The 24,710-nt window shown below is 47.7% G+C and overlaps 2 protein-coding genes across 3 annotated transcripts in view; one reads left to right on the top strand and one right to left on the bottom strand.

The window, feature by feature from the left end:
* The window catches only part of kcnh7 (potassium channel, voltage gated eag related subfamily H, member 7), a 50,144-nt gene extending 33,420 nt beyond the window's left edge, over positions 1–16,724 (top strand). Inside the window, exons 9-18 of the mRNA XM_070930879.1 lie at positions 4,385–4,616; positions 4,726–4,893; positions 5,091–5,290; positions 7,354–7,606; positions 8,979–9,193; positions 9,840–9,924; positions 11,270–11,545; positions 12,944–13,103; positions 15,798–15,987; positions 16,428–16,724. Of these exons, the coding sequence (XP_070786980.1) occupies positions 4,385–4,616; positions 4,726–4,893; positions 5,091–5,290; positions 7,354–7,606; positions 8,979–9,193; positions 9,840–9,924; positions 11,270–11,545; positions 12,944–13,103; positions 15,798–15,987; positions 16,428–16,724 (2,076 nt within the window). The remainder of the gene's footprint in view (positions 1–4,384; positions 4,617–4,725; positions 4,894–5,090; positions 5,291–7,353; positions 7,607–8,978; positions 9,194–9,839; positions 9,925–11,269; positions 11,546–12,943; positions 13,104–15,797; positions 15,988–16,427) is intronic.
* Positions 16,725–19,767: 3,043 nt separating this feature from the next.
* LOC139306550 (grancalcin-like) lies at positions 19,768–24,545 on the bottom strand. Of its 2 annotated transcripts, XM_070930444.1 has the most exons (9): positions 24,422–24,525; positions 23,631–23,703; positions 23,476–23,555; positions 22,704–22,773; positions 22,387–22,430; positions 21,998–22,145; positions 21,522–21,635; positions 21,337–21,395; positions 19,768–20,837 (listed from the first exon to the last, which is right to left on the bottom strand). In XM_070930444.1, the coding sequence occupies exons 1-9, from the start codon at positions 24,443–24,445 to the stop codon at positions 20,811–20,813; spliced, it is 639 nt and encodes a 212-aa protein (XP_070786545.1). In that variant the 5' UTR covers positions 24,446–24,525; the 3' UTR covers positions 19,768–20,810. The 2 variants fall into 2 exon arrangements, with proteins under 2 accessions (XP_070786545.1, XP_070786544.1); XM_070930443.1 differs by having other exon boundaries at positions 23,476–23,703; positions 24,422–24,545.
* Positions 24,546–24,710: the final 165 nt, after the last annotated feature.

The raw sequence follows: 24,710 nt of genomic DNA, 5'->3' as shown, positions 1-24,710 counted from the left end.
GTGCCTTTTTGTTTTTTGTTTGTTGCTGATTTCATTAGAAACATGGCAGGTTGAAATCTCCCATGAGAGATAGTTTTTTTGATATTCAGTGTAGGATTCCTGCAGGCTGGCACATGAAAAGAAAGGGTGTGGTGCTGAATTCCCCTACAGTCATTTGAGCTCTTCTGTCATTTTCATATGAATGTCCTGCAGTGGTGAGACGAGATTATTTGCCTACGACGTCCACATCCAGGTGTGCATTGTGTTCAAATTTGCAAATGGATGGAGGCTTCGTGTGAAAATGTGCTCCAAAACCAGAATTCAAATATTATCTCATGCTGGGCAGGGGAGAGTGGATTTGTGCAAACAAATAAATAACTCAGAAGAGAGTTCTTACCCAAAATATCTTTGGGCATGTGTGATTTTACTAATATGAGTATACTTCTTGGTTCAGTGGTCCTAAACACTCACGAGAGAAATCGCTGTCAGTGCTCGGTAATACATTAGCGTAAAGTCCACAGTGTCAGCTTATCCTGTCAATGTTATTGATTGGATCTCCTTGGGCGGGGGCTTTTCATGCTCACAAATATATAAAGCTCGCGCGCACACAGCCTCTCTTATGGCTGATTTTCTCTGTATACATTATCACGCAAATTAAAGCAAGCTTTCAAACGGTCTTTGTTTGGGCAGAAAATGTGCATTGCTTTTGCCTTTGGTTAACGCAGACCGTACAGAACTGCGCTCCAACTCTATTATGCTGCAAGACCTGCAGCAACGGCTGTGCTGTGCTAAACAAAGAAGAAAGTGGAGGCAGGTCCATTGTAACAAGCAGCCCCCTCAGTCTCACTTTTGCCCTGCTGGATTTGTGCAGTCAGAATAGACACAGAGTTGTGTTTGAGATTGCGTTTACTCATACAATAACATGGTTGTGCACAGTACGCTTTCTTTATAGGGAAGAAGAATAAGCACACTGAAAAAATGCAGAAGCTTTATCGGAGTCAATCCAACGTCTTTGAAGGATATCATGAGCTTATGTTGTATTACTGTAAGTCATTTTATATGAGAGCACCTCGAGTATTTGATAGCATGTTGTGTCCATGTAGCGCAGGCGAGCCTGGAAAGCCACAGTGGCAGATGGCCAGAGGGATATTCGGCGGATATGTTTTATACAGCTGGTTGCTAATGGGAGCTTTAGCCGTTCTCCACAGCCCCAGACGCCTCCGAGTTACTGTAAGCCCCGATTTTAATCAACATTACACTGTGTGGGCCACATCGTACAGCGCGCGCCGCGTCATCTGTGCCGGCCGCTCGGAGAGAGTCAGCAGCATGCTCGTGGATGACGTCCGCTGGGTAATTTAGGGCTCGTCTGTTTCCGAGATATGATTCATTCCCTGCTCGCTCAGTTGTCAGCGGCAGGGCAGCGCTGGCGATGATTTAGGGGCCGAGGTTGGGAGCCACAGCGCTATTCCTCACCACGATGTAGACGCACTCTCCCTCACAACAACCTCCTGCTTTTTAATACTTTGAATAATCCATGTCACATTTACTCTCACCTGTACAAGAGGACTAAATGAGGAAGTGTAGACGTGAGGAAGCACAATTACTGCAGGAGGCTGCCGGTAATGATTTCCCCAAGGATATTAGGATAATTGTCAGGCGCGATAGGGAGTGGTAGCACCTATTAGCGTTTTCTAAGTCTCACTTATTGTGTTTACAGATTGCACGGCACTAATAGATCGGAACTTGTGTCATGGCTGTATGCTGCCATCCCCCCACCCAACCCCCCTCCCATAGTCTGTGTGTTAATTTAGTCAGGCTAGGAAATTGAGAGGGGGAAGATGAATGTGCTTTGAATTAGAACCGAACAGAAGGCCGTGTGTGTGTGTGTGTGTGTGTGTGTGTGTGTGTGTGTGTGTACATTGTAATGTATGCACACGAGTCTGTCTGTGTCTGTGTGTGTGTGTGTGTGTGTGTGCATTCTGAGGAGCTGCTGAGATGCTGCTGTCTTCACGCAGGCTGATCTCAGTCTTCACCACCTGACACTCACATTCACTTGTGGACCTATCAGAGGTCTATTTTCTTCTCAGAGACAAAGAGGGCCTGAACGAGTGCGTGGTGTGCTTACAGTAGATCGTAATAATACGCGCATACAATGATCGTACACTGCGATATTTTCAATATGCGCTCTCAAGAAGACACCGAGGGCCACATCGTTCACAGGGCCAACAGCACACAATGAAGCAGGCAGTCAGCGCTGAGCCTCGGACAATCCAACATATGGAATCACGTCTGATCACTCGCTACTAATGTAACGTCAATACGCTCCGACAAAGCCGACAGTGGTTAACTGTAGTACAATTCATCAAATCATCATTCATCGGGCTGCTGGAGGCAATCAGTCAGCGGATCAGAGGAGGAACAACATGACCGTCTTCTTACCTTTGGTGCTGTAGGCTGCTATTTGTTTCGTCCGTGAGGGGGCAGAGTCTGGGCCTTAACTCGGCAAAGTCTGTCACCGGATCATCCGTGTTCAATGTCTTTGCCAGTGCAGGTTCCGCAGCCATAAGCATGAGGTGGGTCAATACTCATCGCTGTTTTTGAGATGAAACAGAAACGAAGCTCTCATTGGACGCCGTGGACACGGGCGACGTGGCGGCGATGCGGAACGGCTTGGGGGGGCTCTGAAAATGCACTGGGCATGGTGGTTGAGCTTGTTCAAGGTGGACAAGATGCCATCCTCCTCCAGACTGGGGCCTGGACCGCCTTGACACTGGGCTTGCAGTGCTGTGGCGTCAACGTGGTTTTCATACGCAGCGGCAAGGGCCATCACAGAGTCCACTTCCAAACACTCGAGGGACGACCCATCAAATGCCTGGACGGCATCAAGCAGCGCTTCATTCTCAGTGAACCTCCGAGAGAATTCGGGAGAGAATCAGTCGAGGATTTCGAAGAGGGTTGTCTTGCGCCCAGGAAGTAGTTCTGACACTCATCGTGCTCTCCCTGGTTCCTTCCATGGGGCAAGGGGCGCCGCCCAGAATGCCCCCTCCTGTAGCAAATGCCTTGGCACCTCTCAATGTGCCATTCCACTCATCCAGTTGGAGAATTCTCTCAAGAGCGTGGAGGTGGCACATGTAGGGGCCCTCAATGGTCCTGTACCACGGGCACCAGCGGGTGTCACGTGTGCACTGGAGCTGTAGACCTCTTTGGCTTCACTGAGTCTGAGCCTCAATGAACACTGTGTGCCTTGTACTGCTGTATACACAGAGTCTGAATGACGTGAGGCATATCTTTTGTTCCATCTACCAATATAGAAAAGGAACTAGCCTCTTTTACCTCATTAATGGTGGTCCTTCTTTTTTTTTATTCTTTCCCGCCAAAAACACTCCATATCTCCTGTCAGTTTAAAGTACGTCCAGAACTGTCGCCCTCGCTGTGGCCGCGAAAAGGCCAGCCCTGTCGGCTCAAAAGTGCCCCCCAGTTTTCTTGGACCTCTACAGCCTCCGGCGCTCCGGAAGTGGCGGCAAGCGAAACAGAAAGTTGGGCCAGTAAGACGCGGAATGTTCCAACCACTCACGTTGTTTCATAACGGATGCTGGAAAGCATCGCCTGCCGTTCCTCGTCGGGTACCGGGTACCGGCCACGGCGCGGCTGAGTTGGCGACTCGGTTTTTAAGTCTCGGTACGTCCCAGCTGCGGTTTAGCTAGGAGTAGCCGCAGCTGTGGGTTCGGTTGCAGTGTTAGCCGCCCGGCTAGACTGTTGGGGGGGGGCACCGCCCCCACTTGCCTGTAGACACATCTTTCCTGACGTTTGTTTTCGTTTACATCTCTTGCTCGATGCTCGTTGAGCGCAAACTAGCTAGCCTCGGATTCTTCCTGTGGAAATGATGTCGATACAGTTAGCTACGTTAAAGAACCTACGTATATATTAAAAAAGGCTACGCACATTACATATCTTTATTTACCCAGGGAAAAGAATGAGTTCAGCACAAATGATACATTCTAGGGCAATACTTATATTTTTATTTTATTAAAAAAAAAGGGGGGGGGGGGGGGGGGGTGGACTCATACGCAAATGACGCCTATGTTGCTGGGAAATGTCATCCATATCCAGTGACTTAAGTGGATTTTTTTCTCTGTCACTGTCCCCCACACGTTGAAATTTTGATTTGTGCTTATATAATACAACGCATTGTTAAGGTTGGACCAGTTTTTTCCATTTGACTGGGGCCCCCTTACAAAAAGGCCGTGTCTAGTCGGGGGGGCCCCCCTTGTCGAGTTCCAGGCATCTATGAGTGGTTGTCTCCCATTAACCATCTCATGACACCCCTCGCATTTATCCCGTGAAGATTGTACGCGTACTTCCAAGTGTCTAAACTGAATCCTGTACATTTCTCCGTCCGCCTCAGACAACCACCCTGATCGGTCTGCTGAAGACGGCCCGTCTCCTGCGGCTGGTGCGAGTCGCCCGGAAGCTGGACCGGTACTCGGAGTACGGTGCTGCCGTCCTCATGCTGCTCATGTGCATCTTTGCCCTCATCGCCCATTGGTTGGCCTGCATCTGGTACGCCATCGGCAACGTGGAGAAGCCTTACCTGGAGCATAAGATCGGCTGGCTGGACAACCTGGGGGTGTCGATAGGTGATCCCCCTCGTTTTTTTGTGTTTGTCAAATTCACGGCCACTCTTGACGCCAAACGCACATTTTGCAACTTTTTCTGTGTGCACTGTGTTGTTGTCACTTATTGCAGGAAAAAAGTACAACTACAGCGACCCCAGCTCGGGCCCCTCCATCAAAGATAAGTACGTCACGGCGCTCTACTTCACCTTCAGCAGTCTGACCAGTGTGGGATTTGGGAACGTGTCCCCCAACACCAACTCTGAGAAGATCTTTTCCATCTGCGTCATGCTCATCGGATGTGAGTGACAGCTGAATCACAGCACACACAGTATTTCAATCCTGTTATTATGCAGCCCTCTGTAATCAGGGCCGTATCTGCTGTCGCTATTGGAAAACTATAACCAGACCATCGCAGATAAACACACTGACACCAGCCATCGAATATTCAGATTTACTCACTGATTAAACCCGCCACCCGTTTGGCTTCTCTCCCAGCTCTGATGTACGCCAGCATCTTCGGGAACGTGTCGGCCATCATCCAGAGGTTGTACTCGGGCACGGCCAGGTACCACCTCCAGATGCTGCGGGTCAAAGAATTCATCCGCTTCCACCAGATCCCCAACCCGCTGAAGCAGAGGCTGGAGGAGTACTTCCAACACGCCTGGACGTACACCAACGGCATCGACATGAATATGGTACGAGAGGGAATGTGTGTGTACGATAGTGTCTTTTATTTAGGTGATGGGCTTCTTTAGTTGGGTGTTTTTTTTCCCCTCCCTCACAATGGTAACAAAGTAGAACTGTAAGTTTGTTGTTGCTTCCTTCTGTGGCTTCTTCTCTCTTACCAATATCATTTGTGCGACTTTGATGTTTTGAACACCATTTCTGCTGAGTTTCAACTCTCCTGTCCCCGACCCCCCCCCCCCCCCCTCCCCGAAATGCGCTCTTACCGCATTGTGAAGCAATCTTGCTATGTCACTGGCATAGCATAATGTTTTCACCACGGTTATACTGTGCAATGTTCAATCATAGTGTAATGAAAGCCACAGTTACTGCTTGTGCACACAGTAACTCTTGCTTTTCTCATCATGATACTGTTCATGGTACTTACATAAGTTTGTCTTTTCCATGTCTGCCTCATGTCAAATGGAATGACCCCACCACTCTGGTAAGAGCAGGAGGTACATGTGTTCACACAACTAATGTTGATATGAATGTGGTAGAGCTTCATCTAGCCGTGTTGTTAGCCTTTAGCGTGACGCACACAAAAAAACGACAGATTTAACATGTTTAATGATTGTCTCAAACATGCATGTTACTGGAGGAGATGTTCCCCCAGTGTCTTATCTGTTACACATCTTACTGCACATACATGAACACATGACCATACTGTAAACAGCTGCCGTGATGCCACATCGTAGATGGATTTACAGCACCGACTTATGCATGCAGGGTACTGCAGAAGACACAGATTGCACCGACAGTTTCGCCACAGGCCACTTTAATTGTCGTGCACGTGGCCCACCTCGAGCACCACCCCCACCCCACCCCACCCCTTTTTTTTTTTTGCATGAAATTTGTGTATTCAAACACGACCCCATGATATGAATCTGGTACCAGAGACAGAGTGAATCACGCCTGTGAGAGTGGGCACAGCCTCGCCAGGCACTGCCAGGTTTCCCTCCCACTGTGGGAGGCTTGGCTGCACGCTCCGCGGTGGCACCTGCGCTTGCCAAATGTTGTTCAGTCTTTCCTTTCCAAATCTGCCGATCAGTTTTTGTTCCGAGCAACAACCAAAAAAAAAGAAATAACCCAGTTCAGGCTACATTTCTTTCGCTGTGCTCGTGTCATTAGCACATTGTATTTTTTTTTTTTATGTGTAAATGACAAAGATAAGACATGTGTTCTCTTGTTTCGACTGTCCCTTATGTGTCCTCGAAGCCCCTTCCCTTGCCTTCCAGTGTCTGTTACGGTGTTAAAGTTTGAAAATGTGGTCCTTAACAGTCAGTTCACGTTGTCCGGGGATCATTAGTTGTTTTGTCAGTGGTCACTGTATCTTTGTCTTTAAAGGGTAAGTGTATTATAAGTCTATTTTTTTTTTTTTGCATCAGAAAACCCTCAAATTTATAGAAAATGTTAAATTTAATGTTAAAATATTTTTCATTGTATTTTCAACAGTCTCCCAGGCTAACTCGGGGGTGTAGGGATGCTTGGCCGATCACCGTCAAGTTTCAACATTCGTAATATTCATTTTAGTTTTTTCTTTTTGCAGATTATGGGTCAGAGGATTGAAGAATGTCTCTATAGACAGACATTCTTTGAGACAAGATTGAATATCGTTGGTGGTTCACAGAGTAGTTTCATCATCGCAGTACATAAAGGCAGTGAAACTAGAGATAAGACATAACAAGTATTGGACGTGTCTTTGTGCTGTCATTGATCTGCAGCTTCTCAGTCTCTAAATGTTCTGTCTTGTCTCTCATCTGCCGCTAAAGCTGCAGTAAGGCTCAGTAAAACAGTCAACTGTAGCTCTACCGCAGAATATTTCCACTGCAGGGTTTCATACGTTTTGAGAAGAAGGAAAGAACACACGTGGCAATTGTATCAAATTCCTCTGGAAATCCACTCCATTCGGCCTGCAACTTCACCCCCAAAACCGAACATTCAACACACATTCTAAATCTCTGCACGTCAGCGACCACTTCCACGTCACATCTGACCACCATCGTGTCTGCTTTAACCCGTGTTTCACGCGCAGGTCCTCAAGGGTTTCCCAGAGTGCCTGCAGGCAGACATCTGCCTCCACCTCAACAAGGTCCTCCTGGAGGGCTGCAAGGCGTTCCGCGGAGCCACCAAGGGCTGCCTCCGGGCCCTGGCCATGAGGTTCAAGACTACCCACGCGCCCCCCGGTGACACCCTGGTCCACAGCGGAGACGTGCTGACCGCGCTCTACTTTGTCTCCCGCGGCTCCATTGAGATCCTGAAAGACGACGTCGTAGTGGCCATCCTGGGTGGGTTTGAACGCCTCAGGTTCATATGGGTGTCCAGGCCTGCTAATGCCCCCCCCCCCCTTTTAGCCCTGACGTTAGATCTCACAAATCAAGCTACTGTAAGCTAGGCCCTCTACATCTTCTACTACACACACAGACATTTAAAAAAAAAAAGGGCATCCATTACTTTGTCTGTGGCATATCAGGTCTGAGGATGCAAGGAATGTCAGTGCGGAGTATGACCCCCCCCCCCCCCCCCCCCCCCCATGTAGAAACATACTGACATTCATTCAGCATTTCTAATCAGCCCAGTCAATTCTGTTGCTGAGTCACTACGGAGCTCAAAAACACTTCCAAGACCAGCCACAGAAGAGCAAGTCTGATAGTCCTGTCATTCCAGCCTGGTTAGCTTCGCCTGAACCCACCTCCCTCAGTGTAAACGCGGGTGGGCCCGCTAAATGAAGACGGCTCCGCTGGGCTGTGCTATGGCTGGGTTGGCAGCTGCGGTTCCCCGTCGGGTATGTTGCAGTAACTTACTTCAAAGAACATTGTGATTGCTGCCGCCTCACAGTCGTGCCTCAGATGAAGGGAGAGGACGGGGAAGAGTGGGGGAGGACACGTGGTGGGACGAGGGTAACAGAGGATCCGTGTGGATGGAGCGAGAGAGAGAGCGAGAGAGAGAGAGAGAGAGAGCATGATTGCTTTCAAATGGAGATAGATGACAATAGAAGCGGGGAGGGGATGGGGAGCGGAACGAGTGGGCGGGGTGGAAAGGAAAGACAAGCGAGAGTAGAAGACTGAGGAATCCGGGAGAGAAACGCAGCGACTGAGGGGAGAAAGGAAGTTGGTGAGAGTCTCGTGTGGTTGCCAGAGCGGCGCTTTAATGACAGGATTGTCATTAATTGTCATTGGCGGCATTGTCGACAGCACCCAAGTGTAATCGCAGTAAATCCCATCTCCTCTCCTCTCCTCTCCTCTCCTCTCCTCCCCAGCAGCCGGCAGGTGTATCCCACTAAGCCTCCCTTTTTAATGACGGCTCCCACGCAGCGGGCGAGGTCCGGCGACACAATAGGGTCACGATGAGCAAGAGGCACGGCTGTTGAAGTTGGAGGTGGCCAGAGAACCGCTGATGCCTCGATTCTCCCCCATACCCCATATGATAATTGTGTAAAATGTGTAAATGAACCAACAATTTCCACACGTGGTTGTAGCTCATTAAACCCTGTGGCCCCTCCATAGCTTTTAGATGCCTGCCTTTAGGCTCTTCAACATTCTCGCGCTCCTCTGCCAGGTGGCCCGTCTCCCTACAGGTCGCCACGTACCGCACCACGAACCGCCCGGCCGACTACGAGTTCTCCTCACTTATGTCTGACGGCTCCTTTCCCTCCCTCAGGCAAGAACGACATTTTCGGCGAGATGATCCACATGTACGCCAAGCCGGGGAAGTCTTGCGCCGACGTGCGGGCGCTGAGCTACTGCGACCTCCACACCATTCAGAGGGAGGAGATCCTGGAGGTGCTGGACATGTACCCGGAGTTCGCCGACCACTTCCTCAGAAACCTGGAGCTGACGTTTGACCTCCGGGATGAAAAGGTCAGCAGCACGGAGGTGCCACCACTGATCCCTGCCCCTGATCATAACTAGCAGTGAAACGGACATAAGAAAGCTCCCAGTAGAGACCATTAACTTGAATGGAACTATATATTCCTTGTACCATATCTCTGCCATGTCCATTTCAATTGGATGAATGGCTTTTTTGATATTAATTCTCTTTAGTGCTTCAACTTATCCACGGCCGTGGGAATGAATTCTTTAATCTGCCAAGAGTGAGAGATAGAGAGTATTACTGGGGTGGACATGATGTAGGCCGTAATTATGATGAATCGAGAGGAGTGGAAAGATGTGTAAGGCCCGCGGCATAATGCGAGCGAGGATCCACATCAGTCGGCTGTTTTATTTATCTCAGAACCGAGCGGGAAGCGCACTCTGCGTTGGCCTTCTGTTATTTATTTAGACGACTGGAAAGAAGAGAGGGAGAGACAGAGGAGAGGAGACAGGATAACATCAAAAACAGGCGACACGCGGCGGTTTCCGTTGCCTTTACATGGAGAAAGTGTGGCAGCTATTCATTTCACACTTAGGATGAGGGTTTGATCCCGGACCAGCAGAGGTGACAAAGTCAGCCACACACCCAACAGCTTTCTGTCCATGTGCATGACTGCAGTATGCGTGATTATATTTCTACGCCTTCCAGATGACGGACGCACAAGCTGCTGATTCAAATGCGGACGGCGGCGAGTGTCGAAGACGAGTGTCCTACAAGAGGAAGTCCTCCGCAGGTAAGCGTGGGCCTACGTTTTAAAAAGAGGTGGAGCGTAAAATGGGGATAAATGTCGATGAATGACGTGGTGTCAGCAGCTCATTCCGTCGCTCATTTACCTTTTTACAAGTTATCAAAAAGCCTATTAATATGTCGGGGCCTAAGTCACCATGGAAACGTACCCCTCTTCAGGCTCAGCCTCACCTCAGGCCTAAACAATGCCGCGATCAATCTGACAAATTGAAACGCGGCGTATCTCCCCAATGGTTCCTCTTCGCCGCTGCACTGTTAGCACAAGTCTACTCGCAGTGCATGTCAAATTTGGACATCTGGGCTTCAGAGGTCGCGCCGTTTTCCATTCTTTCCATTCGTTCTTGCTTTTAAAAGCACCGCAGCTAAAATAAAGCCGATAAGCCACACAGACTGTGCTGCAGCAGCATTTTCACCATTTGTTTTCTGGCCCTTAAATCAAGTGAAAGACACAGATCAGTCAATTAAAAATGCAGCAGGGGCAAGACAGCCGATCCGAAGGTGTTTCAGCCGTTGTTTCCACCATGTGGAGGCTGTTTGTCACTTGTGCAAAACAAGTAACATCCTCCAAAAGGAAAGAGGAGCTTTCCTCTTTCTAAAAAAAAAAACGGCACATCATTTAACTTTCATTTTCAAGTTCATCTTGACTTTTCGTCACATCTGAGTGGCCGTGAATTCCCTCCAGTTGTGTTTGTTGCAGTGGTTCTGCTGATCCTGGTTCAGTTTCAGGGGCTCATTCAACACAGGCGCCGCCCAGTAAACCCTCTTTTGACAGTACGCAGTGTTTTTTCCTCCGTGGGAAACAGTTGTAATTTGACTTCTAACAGCCTGGAGACTTGGGACTTGGAGACGTAGCCTCCGCACAGCAGCACTCAGCAGTTTGGCTTCGATTCAGGCAAATCTGATTGGTCGCCATGGTTACAGGCTGTCTGACTGCAGCATCACCATCTCCTGATATAACACAAGCGAGGACAGAGAATGTACCTAACAGTCCATTTCACGGTCCAGCAGTCGGCGTATCCTGCCTCCATCCATCAGGTGTGAAGATGTAGAGTTCAGTCTGGTGAACAGGAGCGCTCCTTCTTTTACTGTTGATCATACACACATTTAGAGTGACTAATAACATCACACATCTCAAGCAGTTTAGAACATGAAAGGCTCGCCGCTAAATTCTCCTTTTTAACATTGTTTGTCCTCACTTCAACCCCAAAGCAAAGCCCTCGCTACCTGTTGTCAAAGATAATGAGACTACCGAGACGCCCCCCCAGAGAAAGCCGAGGCAGAGGAGTCGGCGTTCCCCCAGCAGACTCCCTGATTACCATTTCTCCCTGTAGGCTCCCACAACAAGGAGCCGGTGGCCACCTACTGCGACGCCAAGCAAGTGAGGCAGATCTACGCCTCCTCCGCAGCCGAGGAGAGGAGGGAGTCCGCCGAGGAGGGGGAGGACGAGGACGAGGAGGAGGAGGAGGAAGGCAGGGAGGAGGAGGAGGAGCAGAGGCCCCTGTGTTCCGGTGTGCTGGGCTACCCGGTAGTTAGGGACCACACCCTGGGCCTCGGGCTGACTCCAGACGCACAGGCCGGAGACAACACGCAGAACCAGACGTACAAAGGTGACAAAACATCACCTAACACGGGATGTATTATTGTATACTTCTGTATTGAAACAAGCAAAATAACACTGAGGAGACATCTACATTCAGCGTCATCACTGACTTGTTCAAACGGACGGGGAATTTCCTGTAAATCTACAAGCTTGTCCTCTAAAGTTTTCCTCCAGAATGGTAATTGGCTCAGAAGTTAATTTAGAAAAACCCCCGAAAAAAAAAATCCCTAAGCCCCAGAGGAGAGGAATGTCACACCTATTAAAAACTCCAAACAAGGATTATGTGTCATTACGGTGAAACCTAAAACCCACTCAGTAATAAAACGTAAGAGGATTATATCCAGCAGCCGGGCCCGGGGTCACCCCTCTTGATCGTAGGTCATGACCAAATGAAGGATTTACAGGAAACATTAGGTAAAATCATGTTGTTGACATTACTGTATCTGGTGAGTGAGGTCGCATTTCAATCGCTTTAGGAAATGTGAGAGATAAAATTGTCGGTTTTAATTATTTCCCCCGGCGGCCGTGGAAATCGGACTCGGCGCAGTGATCCAGGCAAAACAAGTTGAGGGTTGCTAAGTCCTCCCGTGGATCCCAGTGCAGTTTAGACAGAGGCAGCAGAGGGCTTGACTGAGCAGCTTCCACAACACGAAGAGCTGCACCCCCCCCACCCTACCCCACCCCCTCCCAAGCTCTGAGAGAAACCCTCACTTTCACTTGCCGTCTGCTACGCGTTGAGGAAACACACCAGTTTGTGTGTGCGGCCTGACCTCACGCGACCTCCTGTCAGAGGACGCAACCGTGCTGTCGGCTTAAACCCCCCCCACCCCCACCCTTCCCACCCCGTAAACTCATCCAGCGCGAGCGAAGTAACACAAACAATAACCTTTACTGCAGGACCTCCCTGTCGTTTAACTGCCACGTTAGACGGGGAAATTGTGTCACATAGTAATATCCCATAATTCAGCTGCCGCAGCCGTAAGAGGATTCCTGCCACAGCAGAGAGCGCGGCGACATTGATTCCTGCAAACATCCCGGCGATAACACCATACAGGAAATGTCAGATTAGTCTCCAGCCATCGCTCGCCGAAACCCAAAAGGAAGAATCCCACTGAGGGTGTGATGTCATCCGGGGTCAGGCGTGCGCTTTCCTCTGCAGGGTAGATGCGAGGATTCAGGAGGCGGTAAGCTGATCAGAGCTCAGTAAAACTAAATGATGAGAAAGCACAACACAGGAAGATGCTTCCCCCGAGGCGCTGTTCTAATAACACAGATCATTTACCCTGAGTGTGTGTGTGTGTGTGTGTGTGTGTGTGTGTGTGTGTGTGTGTGTGTGTGTGTGTGTGTGTGTGTGTGTGTGTGTGTGTGTGTTGGCGTCTGTTTGCACACACGTCTCTCCCTCCAGAGCTCCACGCAGAGGAGTGGGTGCGTCAGCGTCCCGACGAGGCCGCGGAGGAGTCGGCCCAGTGTCAAGAGGCGCCGGCCGGGGAGGACGACAGCGACACAGACCTCACCTACGGGGAGGTGGAGCAACGGCTGGACCTGCTGCAGCAGCACCTCAACAGGTGTGTGTGTGTGTGTGTACTCCTTATCTGGCTTCATTTAGACATATATATACATACATACATATATATATATGTATATATATCATACATTGTCATTGTCGTGGCAATCGGAAAGCCTGATAATTCAACACCCGTCTTCCCAAGAATTCTTTATTGCTTGCAATCAAGAGTCACCCCGCATGTATATGGGCGAGACTGCCGACAAACGCTACATTACACATATATATATATACACACCATATCACAAACAAGTCATGAGCAAGTCACAAGCTCCACCACCTCCTGTCATCACCCCACCTTCTTGCTTATCTAATAGGGCAACAGGCTCTGCGCTGCACGCCCTGCACCTTGTGATACATTAGACACAGTGCTCGTCTTTATCCAACATGGATGACACTTGTGATCACCCCCCCCACCCTCCCACCTGCAGACTTTTCGTCCTGTCATGCGGTTATCTTACAAGGTCATGATGCACACACACACACACACACACACACCCTTACATGGTTATACATATGCTTCACAACAATAACCCTGAGATTATATTCCAGTACACTTTCCATGTACTTGTACCCGTAACATACTCCACCAGTTTGACACATCTAAATGTTTTGCCAGGTGTTGGGGAGTGCTACTGCATAGACACGCACACGTTTGAACAGGAATAATATTTTAGCCATTTTCAATATCAAGTAACTCCGGATAAAATGGAATACATTTTCAAACTTTGAGCTGCAGTCGGAAGCACAAAATGTCTTCTTTTAGAGATGAGGCTCTTGACCTTTTTAGATAACTAAAGCCACCTTTGGGATCCTGTTTGGCTCAGTCCCCCCCTCCCCCCCCCCCTCTCCTTCTAGGCCTTTTATTTTCCCTCAGCTTTCCTGTAATTGGCTGAAAAGTTGCGCGGAGACATTTTAGGCCAGACGCCCGCTGCAGCCGCGCTGTGAGCAGCCCATGTGATTCTCCGCTGGTGCACCGATACAGATGAGGGGGGGCAGGCAGACAGCCAAGCGGCCGTCTATTTATAGCGCGCAGCCAGCGAGACGCAGACACATTGCAAAGGCTCTTGACGTCATCCCGCGAAGTCGGAGGATGGTGGATGTCATGGTGAAGTTTATGCAGGAAAAGGTGTTTATGCAAAGACGCTGTCCTTCACCGCTTAATACGTTTTCCTCCCAGCGAGACTCCCCTCGTCTGGTCATCATTCATCCATTTACGCTGGCTCGGGCAAAGCGTTTTGTCACGACCACTGCGCCACCAGCCCTCATTTAACAGAAGCGGGCCGCAGCCAAAGTGTTTATTTGCACTTATTGTCCTCTAAAGAGGGAAAAACAGGCACCTGGCAGTACGACAAGGAGGCTTCCCCCTGCACGCTGGGAAGTCTCTTTTTACTTGTTTCATTTTTGCTGATGGGCTGAAAAAGAAAAAGGAGTGTGTGGAGAAAAGAGGTGATTCACCATCTCAGACACTCCACTTCCATGATGTAACTTGCTGCATTAGGTGATGACACACAGTGCAGGTGTTTGGTATTTATACCCGCTCTCCAGCAAAGCCTTACTTTCAATTCACAAGTTCACCTCTTTGGCACAAGTACTTTTATTTTTATTATCTCTTCTCAGTGAAATGTTCCTTCCAACCATCATCTCTCTCACACACACACACACACACACACGTCAACACTCAGGTCAAAATCCCATAAAAAAAAAAAAGTTCTGCACTTAAGTACAGTTTTGAGGTACTTCTACAGTACTTTCCTTGACTATTTCAACTTTCTGCTACTTTATACTTCTACTCTGCTCCATTCTGGGGGGAAATATTGCACTTTTTAACTCTCACTACATTTTTTTTTGACAGCTATAGGTGCTTTGCACATTGAACATTTCGTTCAACACATCTTGCGCAAAGACCTTATAAGATACTGTCAGGCCATTCTTCTGTAACACTCCATAGAAACCAGCTGCAGTTATCAGGTTTGAGCCTCCCCCTAGTGTTTGGTATTAGTACTGACACCCATCCACCATCCCATAATTATAGCACTGTCTCACACTACTATATATAAGGGGGGTGGGGGGGTACAATGGCATACAATGTCTCAACAGATATAATAAGATAAAATACATGTTCATGCCTCCCAACACTGACGCATCAGATCGATCCATCCACCGTCTGCATCCTGCGTTTTGTTCCTTGGAGAAGTAGGGCGGAAGGTAATATCCGTCGTGGCATTAATGATGGCGGCGACGAGATGAAAGTATTGATCGCTGTGGGGAAATCAGGTCACCGCAGAGGCAAGACGAACGGAGCGCAGACACACACACAACCTGGCGACAGATTCAACACCAAACATAACTGTGCTGATGTGACACTGATGGCGTCACAGCCAGAGCTTTGGGGTCTTCATAGTCCTGGTTCAGTCATCATTGGTATTGATCAGCATCATTAATTGTCAACCAATCAAAAACCACGGGGGTCGTTATCCATCCAGGTGTATCCCTGCGTGACGGTGGCTCATTGCTCACTTCCATATGCCCGCCACCTGTTGTCACCAGTGTGTACATCAGCTTTGATCAGGAGCACAGAGCGTCTCCACAAATCCACACGACATTCGGGGGAAGTGTCTCGCCACCAAGGAGCCGCACAACTCATTCCACATTCCAACTCATTGTTTGTTTTGTCCCTCGTCTGCCCCGTCAGACTGGAGTCCCAGATGACGGCAGACATCCAGGCCATCCTGCAGCTCCTCCAGAGGCAGACGGCGGCGGGCCCCCCCGCCTACAGCACCGTCACCTCCAGCCCCGAGTACCAGAGGCCAGCCATCAGGGTGCAGCCGGCGCCTGCCGTCCAGACGGAGCTCAGCCTCGCTCCGGCTCCGCCTCGGCCACAGGTACAGCAGCCCTGCCCTTTCTAAACAACACTGGTTCATCCAGGGCGTGGTATCCAGAGAAAACCAGTTTGTTTTCATTCAACGCACCAAACTTCCACAGTCCTTATTTTGAGCTAAAATACATTTCAAAGTTCAGCTGTGGCTGCTGTGAAGCTTCAGCCGTCCGAATTAGACCAATCAAGCGGATGTATTCCGAAGCCTTTCAGCACACCACTCCCTCTAGGTCACTGTCCCTCTGCCAGAGCTCAGCAAGGACGCGGTGAGCTGTGGCAGACAGGAAACAGCGTCCAGGGAAGCCAAAACACGTTTGGAAAAAAGCATGTTGCTCATTCACTGATCTGTGTGCTTGGTAAGAAAGACTGACTCTATTATGAGCCAAAGCCATCATATAACACAGTAAAGGTTTCAGGTTTCCTATCGTGTCCTCGTGTCTCCCTCAGAGCCCCGGCCCAGAAAAGGCCCCGAACAAATCCAAAGAAACCTCCCCAGTCCTCCTCCACACAGAGACTCTTCCAGATGGGAACTTTGCCGGACTGCTGGAGCGCGACGCAGACACGGAGCGGGGGCACACGCCGAGCAGCGCGGACTCTCTAGAGCAGCAGCAGCAGCAGCAGCAGCAGCAGCAGCCACCGAGGTTCCCATCAGGCCGACAAGCCTCCCTACCTGATGTCCCCAGCAGCTCAGGAATGTTGGGACTCCACAGGCCAGTTTCTGACCCGGGGCTTCCAGGAAAGTAGGCCCCCCTCCCCCTCCCCCCTCCCCCCTCCCCCGCCCCAACCCTTCGCACGCTTCGACTTTGACTGAAGGTCTTTTCTCAAGCTTGACTCAGGGTCTAAGAAAGAGACTGAATATGCAAAGGAAAACAAACTGTAGACTTTCTTCCATTTCTTTTCAGAAAAATCTCCCAGCCCCCCCCCCCCCCCCAGCCCACCAACTCTGATTTAGATGTATAAAGTCCATTTATACAGAGGTATTTATACACTATATTATTAACGTATGTAAAGTCAGCATCTACCGTGTACATACTTCAAATAGAACACTGCCAGCAACACGAGGCACCTAATGTGCTTTTCCTTAAAAAAGGAAAGAGATATGCATGTTTCTGTTCATGTTGTCCTTTTCTTTTCTGTCGCATGTTCCTCACACACACACACACACACACACCGCAACTCGCCAGGCAATCACGTGTGACCTAGGCTTGCTCACAGACCACTGTAGCTATCAAGTCTCGTTTTTCCACGGCCCTTTCCCTCCTCGCGGGGACAAAGCTACTTGAAACTACTTTTCCGAGGCATTTCTATACTCTCACTCCGCGGCTTTGAAGTTCCTCATCTTTTACCAGGCCGCCGCGGCTCCAAACTCCCCGAGGAGATCTGCTCCGTATATTTAGCGTGCCTACTGAACACAGCATCGTCCACAAGCGGATGAAAACCACTCGTTGTTCAGCTCTGAACACAGCATAGAGGCTGGACACCCCATAGCACAACAAGACGCTTGTCTTTGAGAGCAATAATGGTGAGCCGGTACAGGAAACGAACTGATATTAGTTTAATACGCTCTGGAGATCATTTTATACAACCTGAACAAAGAGAAATGACGACATTTCACTTGCTACGTTAAGATCTGTGTGTGACTTCTAACAGCAGAACGTTTCAGTGGCGCACTGGTAAACGTTCAAGACAACAAAATGAATGCTTAAAGTTGTGGATTTAGTAGATTTGAAAACATATTATTACCATATAACCACCTGCATCGTATCGATATTACATTAGCATGTAGGGGGGTGGGGGGTGGGGTTTGCAGCTGCAGTCAAGACTCGTAAGGGACATTTAAGCCCAGGCAGTTTGGGGACTTCTGCAACAGTTGACTGTGACAGAATGATTGGGAAATGGACATCCAGTCCAGCTAGTACTTGGTTGCCCTTGTCACCTGAAATCGGCCGCTTCCAGTGGTCATCAACAAGCTTCTGGCAGAATTCTGATTGGGCCTTTTGACTTTGACCAACATGTAATTTGTCGTTTTCTTGCATGGACTCAGGACAGTCCACATATGGTATATTCAGTGGGGTTGATTTTAGCCATCCCAAAACCACCTGAATTTGCTCACGACATCTTAGAAATTTCAGCGCAAGTTGCATATTTTTGACCAATCAGATTTTCAGACGACCTACAAAGAACCCCCTTCCCCCCCCTCCCCCTCTCTTTTACCCCCAAACTGCCTTGACATAATGTCCCGTACAAGTGTATCTAAACTTTTGCCTGCAACTGTGAGACTGCCGGACAGGAAGTCCCGACTCTTGTTCACAGCTGGAGGAAACTGACGGTAGTTTTTGGTTGCATGCTTTAGGTCTTCCATTATCTTCTTTAAAAAAAAAAAAGTACAATTTCGTAAATAATAATAAAAGAAAAAGACTCGCTAACAAAGAATCCTCAGAAAAAGAAAAACATTTTTAAAAAAAAAGTTTTTTTTCATGTCTTAGGCCGGGGGACACAGCTCAGCCTTCAATAGCCTTAGCTTTATAAGCCTGCTCTAGCCTTTACAAACACCAATCCAATGCAACACACACACACACACACACACCTGCTTCTCCACCGACCACACATGTAAATGTACACAACCATTTTTTTTTTTTTTTTTTTTTAAAAGACTGAACTGCATGACGAAACAAATGAATTAGTCATTTTAGTTTTCCAACACAAATTCAAAAACACGAGCTCATGTATTGCATGGAGACTTGCAGGAGACCCTGCGCTTGACTAAATTATATTAAAAAGAAAAAGGTCTCAATCAACTGTGTGTGTGACATGTATTGAAACGTAACAAGGTACAGCACATAACTCACCCAGAGAGATTTAGAAATAACGGTTAGACCTATTTTTCTAAGAAAGGATTTCGTTTGTCATTATTTTTCTATGTACCTTTTTCGGCCCCGCTGTTAGTTAGAAGCGCTGATGGGAACATGGACGCAGTGCATAGCCGCCCAATGTAGCAAGCAAGACTTCAGTGACAGGCGACACTTACAGCCGTGTGCTGCATTTACTGTAGTTTGTCTTCATTTTGATGTCATTCCGCATCGACTCCCCCCCCCCCCCCCCCTGAACTTCTCCAGCAACACTGAGACGGGCGATGTGTTGCCTCGCATCCTCACTCCAAAAATGCACCCCCCCCCTCCCCCCGGCGACACCATCGCAAACATGTAGAAGTGACGAAAAAAGGAGGGGGAATGATGAGGTCTCATCAGAGGTCACGATGAAAAAGGCTCATTTCGTTTCCTGCAGAACTGAGAAGTCGGACGAGATAAAAGGGGAACCTTTGCTTTCCGGGACGGTGCGTTCCCAGCCGAGCGCGGGGGGGGTTGTTTTTCTTTTGGTAAGCTTTCTCTCTCGAGCACAGATGTAGAACAAAAGTTGCTAAAGCCGGACTCGACGCGTCCGGCGCCTGAAGAGTCGTCCACTGAACTTTCACGGGATTTGCAAACTTTTGCACAGAGATTAGGAGAAAAAAAAACAAAAAAACAAAAAACAACAACAAAAAAACAACTTGCTGTACTGGATATAAATGTCACTTTTTAAATCTAGTGCTGTTCACAATTGTTTTTATGCATTTTTTTAAATGTTTGCCACTGTATTTTATACAATGCAACACTTAACAGCTAATTTGAATGTTTCCGTTCTTGACTATATTTAAAGAAATGAAATATATTGTGTAAATAGACTGAGGGGAGGGAGGGGGTGGGGGGGGAGCAATGCGCAATTGTATAAATTAATAAACAAGAATGCATACTGATTAAAAAGTGTTTATTGTGAGTAACAAAATATGATCTTTACTACAACATTGGGTGTGTGCAGAGGTCGACTTCACTGCAGTCTTTACAAGTGCAAAACCCGGCTGTGTTTGGACTGAAACGTGGAAAACAAAAACAAAAAAGGCTGCAGAATCTCAGAACACAACGATCATTCATAAACAGGTTGTCAGTGTGGATTCAGCATCAGCTCACAGTCACTTTGGCTTGTTATCAAGTTCAACATCGAGCTAGATAATATGCATCTATAACCTACGGTAGTCAGGCTTATAAAAAAAACAGACGTGCACGTCATTTCCTGCACATAAAATGTCGTCACAACAAACAGTGCACGTGAGGAAAATGTACTAACAAAATCCATAACTGTATGAAGTTCAGTGTAAAAGCAAATCAACATGTTATCTGTAAATACTACCATTTAATCATAAATCATGATGCTGCCATTACTACGTAGTTTTTTTATATATATATATATATAGAGATATATATATATCTCTATATATATATATATATATGGTTTTAATATATTAGACAATACATTCAGAGATTATAATGGCACAATAGGTGTCTCACAGGTCAGATGATCCTCATAGTATCAGTTCACTTTGCACTGGCAGCGTTTCATTTCAAAATAAGAGACCCAAAGCTCGATACTCAGACTAGCATAAGATAATGTGGTAAATTCAGTCCACTGAAACCTCTTTAAAGCCCCTAATGTGGACATTTTATTATTAAATTACTCTGACACTAATGTGCTGTATTGTATTATTGTGTTGCCCTCTAAGTGTGTGTACACCTGATACATCTTCAGCACCTCCCTGTGTGACATACAAGACTAAAGCGTTACAGCAAGCGTTACAAGCAATGGGTACTTTTCCTGTTGCGGCTCATACGGCAGCTCCGTCTAATATACTGGCCTCCCTTTTTTTTGCCTTCCTGTGAGGCGGTGGTCCAGGATCCACCGCTGATTGGTGCGTTAAAGACGCCGCGACCTCGTGGTGTGGGACACAACACACGACGCTTAGATGGCCATTGTGCACAGGATAAACTGTTGACAGGGGAGGGGGGGGGGGTTTGGGGTCAACCACAGGACCTCGCTCTTGCACCGATGCAGGCAAAATGACACAGCAAGCGCAGCATGCTCATGTTTGACGTGCTGAGACTGGAGCTCATAACAAAAACTCACCAGTGTCCACAAAAAAAAGAGACAAAACTACTGACTGACATGTAGCCTTAGACGGCAATTTGAGGGGGGAGGCGGCTTGGATTGTGTTAATGTTTTACAGTTAAGAGAGTTCGGTGAATCTGACTGAGCAAACCTCACAGAAATAAGTAAGAGAGGTTTAGCATTGTGGAAATGAACCTTCTGTTAAATGATAAATGTTAAAATTCAAAGGACGGGCCCAAAGAACATTGTAATAAATATAAGTAATAAAGGTTCATTCCCCTCCCAGTCCCTTAAGACACTTTGATATAGATTAAAAATCAAACTATCTGACGGAGAGCTGCAAAATGGAAAAATGTGACAGTGTGAGAGGTGGACTTACGTCGTCATACTGGAAGGTGACGGATCCCTGCTGCATGGTGTCCCTCCGTCTGAAGTTCTCTGCAACAGGGAGAGGAAACGCACACGATTTCAGATGCAACTGGTTTCGCAGAGCGCCGCAGCACTGCCGGGAGTACAGGGTGGACACTTCTATCTGACACCCATCCAGGTTTTAGTGCTTCCTACCTGTGAGAGCTCGCAGTTTGACGCAGCAGGCCACGAAGTCGTCAAAGAAGATCCTCCCTCCTTTGTTGTAGCGCTTGATGATTGCATTTAGAGCCTGAGGACTGACGCGGCAGCCTGATAAGAGTGGGGGGAAACAAAATGTCAGTCTTCTCTTTTCCCTCCTTTGGTTAAACAGAGTGTATATGATACCGACACCAGTGATTGTACATGCAGAGGAATAGATCTAATGAAATATTTGAGTGTGGAATAAAGGGAAAATCTTATATCTGTATGGAGCACATTTAGTCATGAATGTTTTCCTCTCCCCTCATTGCTCTGCTGTGATCACATCAGAGACCGATCGCACCAATCAGCACAGGTCAACGCCTAACTGGCTTCTATTAAGTCTAATTAAGTGTCATTAAACATTCCAATTAGCGTGAGAGGTGTTATCACGTTGACCATCCATCATGTCAGACTGTTGAAAAGACTCTCACCCATGGCGCTGATGGCCTGAGTCATCTCGTGAGGCTCGACGGTTCCGCTCCTGTCCTGGTCGAACATCATGAAGTTCTGCTTCCAGCCGCTCAGGGCGGCGAACAGCTCCTTGAACTCGTTGAAACCCATCTTGCCGGTAAAGTCCCGCTGGCGGGCAGCTCTGGTTAAGCTTTAATAACTGCTGTGCCACGCGGGTCATGGCGGCGAGGTGCGAGAGAGGCGGGAGAGAGAGCAGCTGGTTGAGCTGGTTCAAGGTTGAACCGCGCCTGCTGTATGCATATTTCAACAGTGAGTATGAATGGAAAGGATAGAGCAGGGGATGATGATGGGCACATTATGAATCAGAGTCTCCAGTCTTTTTTTCCCCCTGGTGGTACAGAAAGGATACATCGAGCATTGCAATCATGATCCTGCACGTCTCCAGGCTGAATGCTGCGAAGATAATGTCACATGTTGAGAATTAGTCAATTTCTATTCTAAAAGCTAGATAAAAATACTACCAGGATGGTCCCAGAGGCAGATAAGTCACTTCTGAACTTAGGTCATTTAAAGAAAAGGTACAATATAGCTAATATTTGCTCCTGTGAGAAGTTGGAGGCAGTCCGGACCACCTTTAAGTCACGAAAGACCTGCTCATAATCAATTGACTGAGTCTATCTAGGAGTCAGTCGCCCTCCTCTGTGAAAGGGAGAGTGGTGAACTCACGAGAGTAGCTGCCGGTGAAACCGGACTGGGTCAGACACCTCTGCAGCTCCTCTGCATCGATCTCGCCGTCCTGTACAGAGCAGGAAGTGACGGTCAGTCACGTGTGAATTACGCAGCAGCTCTGCTGGTCAAGTGTGAAGTGGTGAGAGCAGAGACACATGACAACAAAAAAACCCATCCATCCACACCCATGTCCCTGCATGTGCTACCACTGAAGTACTGTGTACACTGTGCTGAGTGTCAAGAGGGAAAACAGCAAGAAGGAAAGAGTCCAGCCTGGACGTGTTTTCTATGGAAGATTTAAAATAGAAACCATTAGAAAAGAAACAAAGGGAAATACAACACACATTGTATATATGAAGTCATTTAAAAAGCTAAATAACTGTCCTTTTAACACATGTTTTGCATGTAATTATGAGCCTGTATATGCTAAAAAAGGAAAGAATTATTACAATGTGCATTGTGTTTCACTTTGTTTTTATTTAGGCATTTTAAATCTTCCAAAGTCTTTCACTGTAATTTGCGCTGATGACACTTGTGAGCAGCAGCAGTGGAATCAAGTTAAGACAGAGCCCCTAACATCTCTCAACCATGAAGTTATGGAACTGAGTCATATAACCTGAAATATCTGCAGAGTGAATTTTGTGGTCTTGTCCACACTTGAAAGTGAAAGCAAGCCTGCAGTGAACAAGGTTTTTTTTTATACAGGCTACGTGTGTAATATGTGCTCCTCTGATGACTCAAGAGAGGTCAATAGTTGATCCACACTCACCTGGCCTGCTATGGCCGTAAAGTAACTCCACATTGGATCGTTGGCAGCTGGCGGTGGGGCGCCGTACGTGCCTGGATAGCCTCCTCCATAGGGGGCATAGCCTCCCTGGGGTGGTGCGCCTCCCATCGGCCCACCCATGTGCCCGACCATGGGGCCTCCCATGGGCCCTCCTGGCATTCCCTGGGGCGGCATCCCCTGAGCTGGCATGCCTGGCATCGGAGCCCCATACTGAGGCAGAGGAAGAGATCAGAGAGGAGACCAGGTCCATGTGTAAGGCCACTCAGAGAAAGACAGTTTGTGATTTATACACCATTAAAAAGGATGAATCATGAATACAAATCAAAATGCACACACTTTTAAATACAACTATACCGGCCATAAAAAACAAAACACATATTGACACATATTACATTAGCTGAGCTGTGAAATACAAGAATTCTGATGAGTTTGAAAATAAATAATATGAACCTACAAACACAAAACATCTAACCATACAAGGAGAGGATTCTGTAAGCTTTCTATCAAATGAAATTACAGTTTAAGATAAGAGTATACAGGCTTTTAAGAATGTCACACTGTCGCCTCCTCTCATATTCACAGTTAGTAGGCTAAAGGTTGTTGCTGGTTTTGACGAGTACCCCCTGAATGCTGAGGAATTTACATCCCGGAAGACATTTTTCTGAGTTAAGAGTCAGTTTCTAATAAGCTGTGGATGCCGATATGGCTCCTAACTCACAAACGAAACTGGAAATAAAAGTCACACATTGCAGAGTGGGCTACATGTAGATATCTACCTTGCTACAGGAAGACAGGAAAACCTGTAACCGCACATCTTGTGACAAATGACAGGAAATTCACTGAAACAAGCGCCCCGGGCTAGCTTTTTATGCTAACCAACGCAGCTCGTTTATCACTGTAAAGTCACGGTTACGTGTAATTGACTCACCCCGCCGTATCCTGGATAGGCCATTGGTGAAATGCGGCAAAATGTCACAAGTTTAATACCTTTAAAGTGTGACTGACGCTGAATACGGGCCACTCTCTGCTAAACGGCTGCAACTTCCGATAAGTCTGAACATTTGTTACATCATATCCGAGCTGTCGGAAGTGCGTTGACTGATACCACAGACAACCAACGGGTGAGGGGAGAGCAGAAAAAGATCCGCCTACCAGCGGTGTGCTGCTTTTACGTGCGGCTTTTAGGTCCTCCTCGTAAATTCAAGCCACCCTAAAAC

This window comes from Enoplosus armatus, chromosome 24 (assembly GCF_043641665.1).
Source record: "Enoplosus armatus isolate fEnoArm2 chromosome 24, fEnoArm2.hap1, whole genome shotgun sequence".
Lineage (NCBI taxonomy): Eukaryota > Metazoa > Chordata > Actinopteri > Centrarchiformes > Enoplosidae > Enoplosus > Enoplosus armatus.
The sequence above is the reverse complement of the archived record's forward strand: the minus strand, read 5'-3'. Positions and strand labels throughout refer to the sequence as shown.

Coding starts and splice junctions, on each gene's coding strand:
- LOC139306550 (XM_070930443.1), bottom strand. CDS start 24,445: ATGGCCTATCCAGGATACGGCGGG. Junction 22,431..22,703: donor TTTCACCGGCAGCTACTCTC/GTGAGTTCACCA, acceptor TTATCTTCGCAG/CATTCAGCCTGGAGACGTGC. Junction 21,636..21,997: donor TCAGGCCATCAGCGCCATGG/GTGAGAGTCTTT, acceptor CACTCTTATCAG/GCTGCCGCGTCAGTCCTCAG.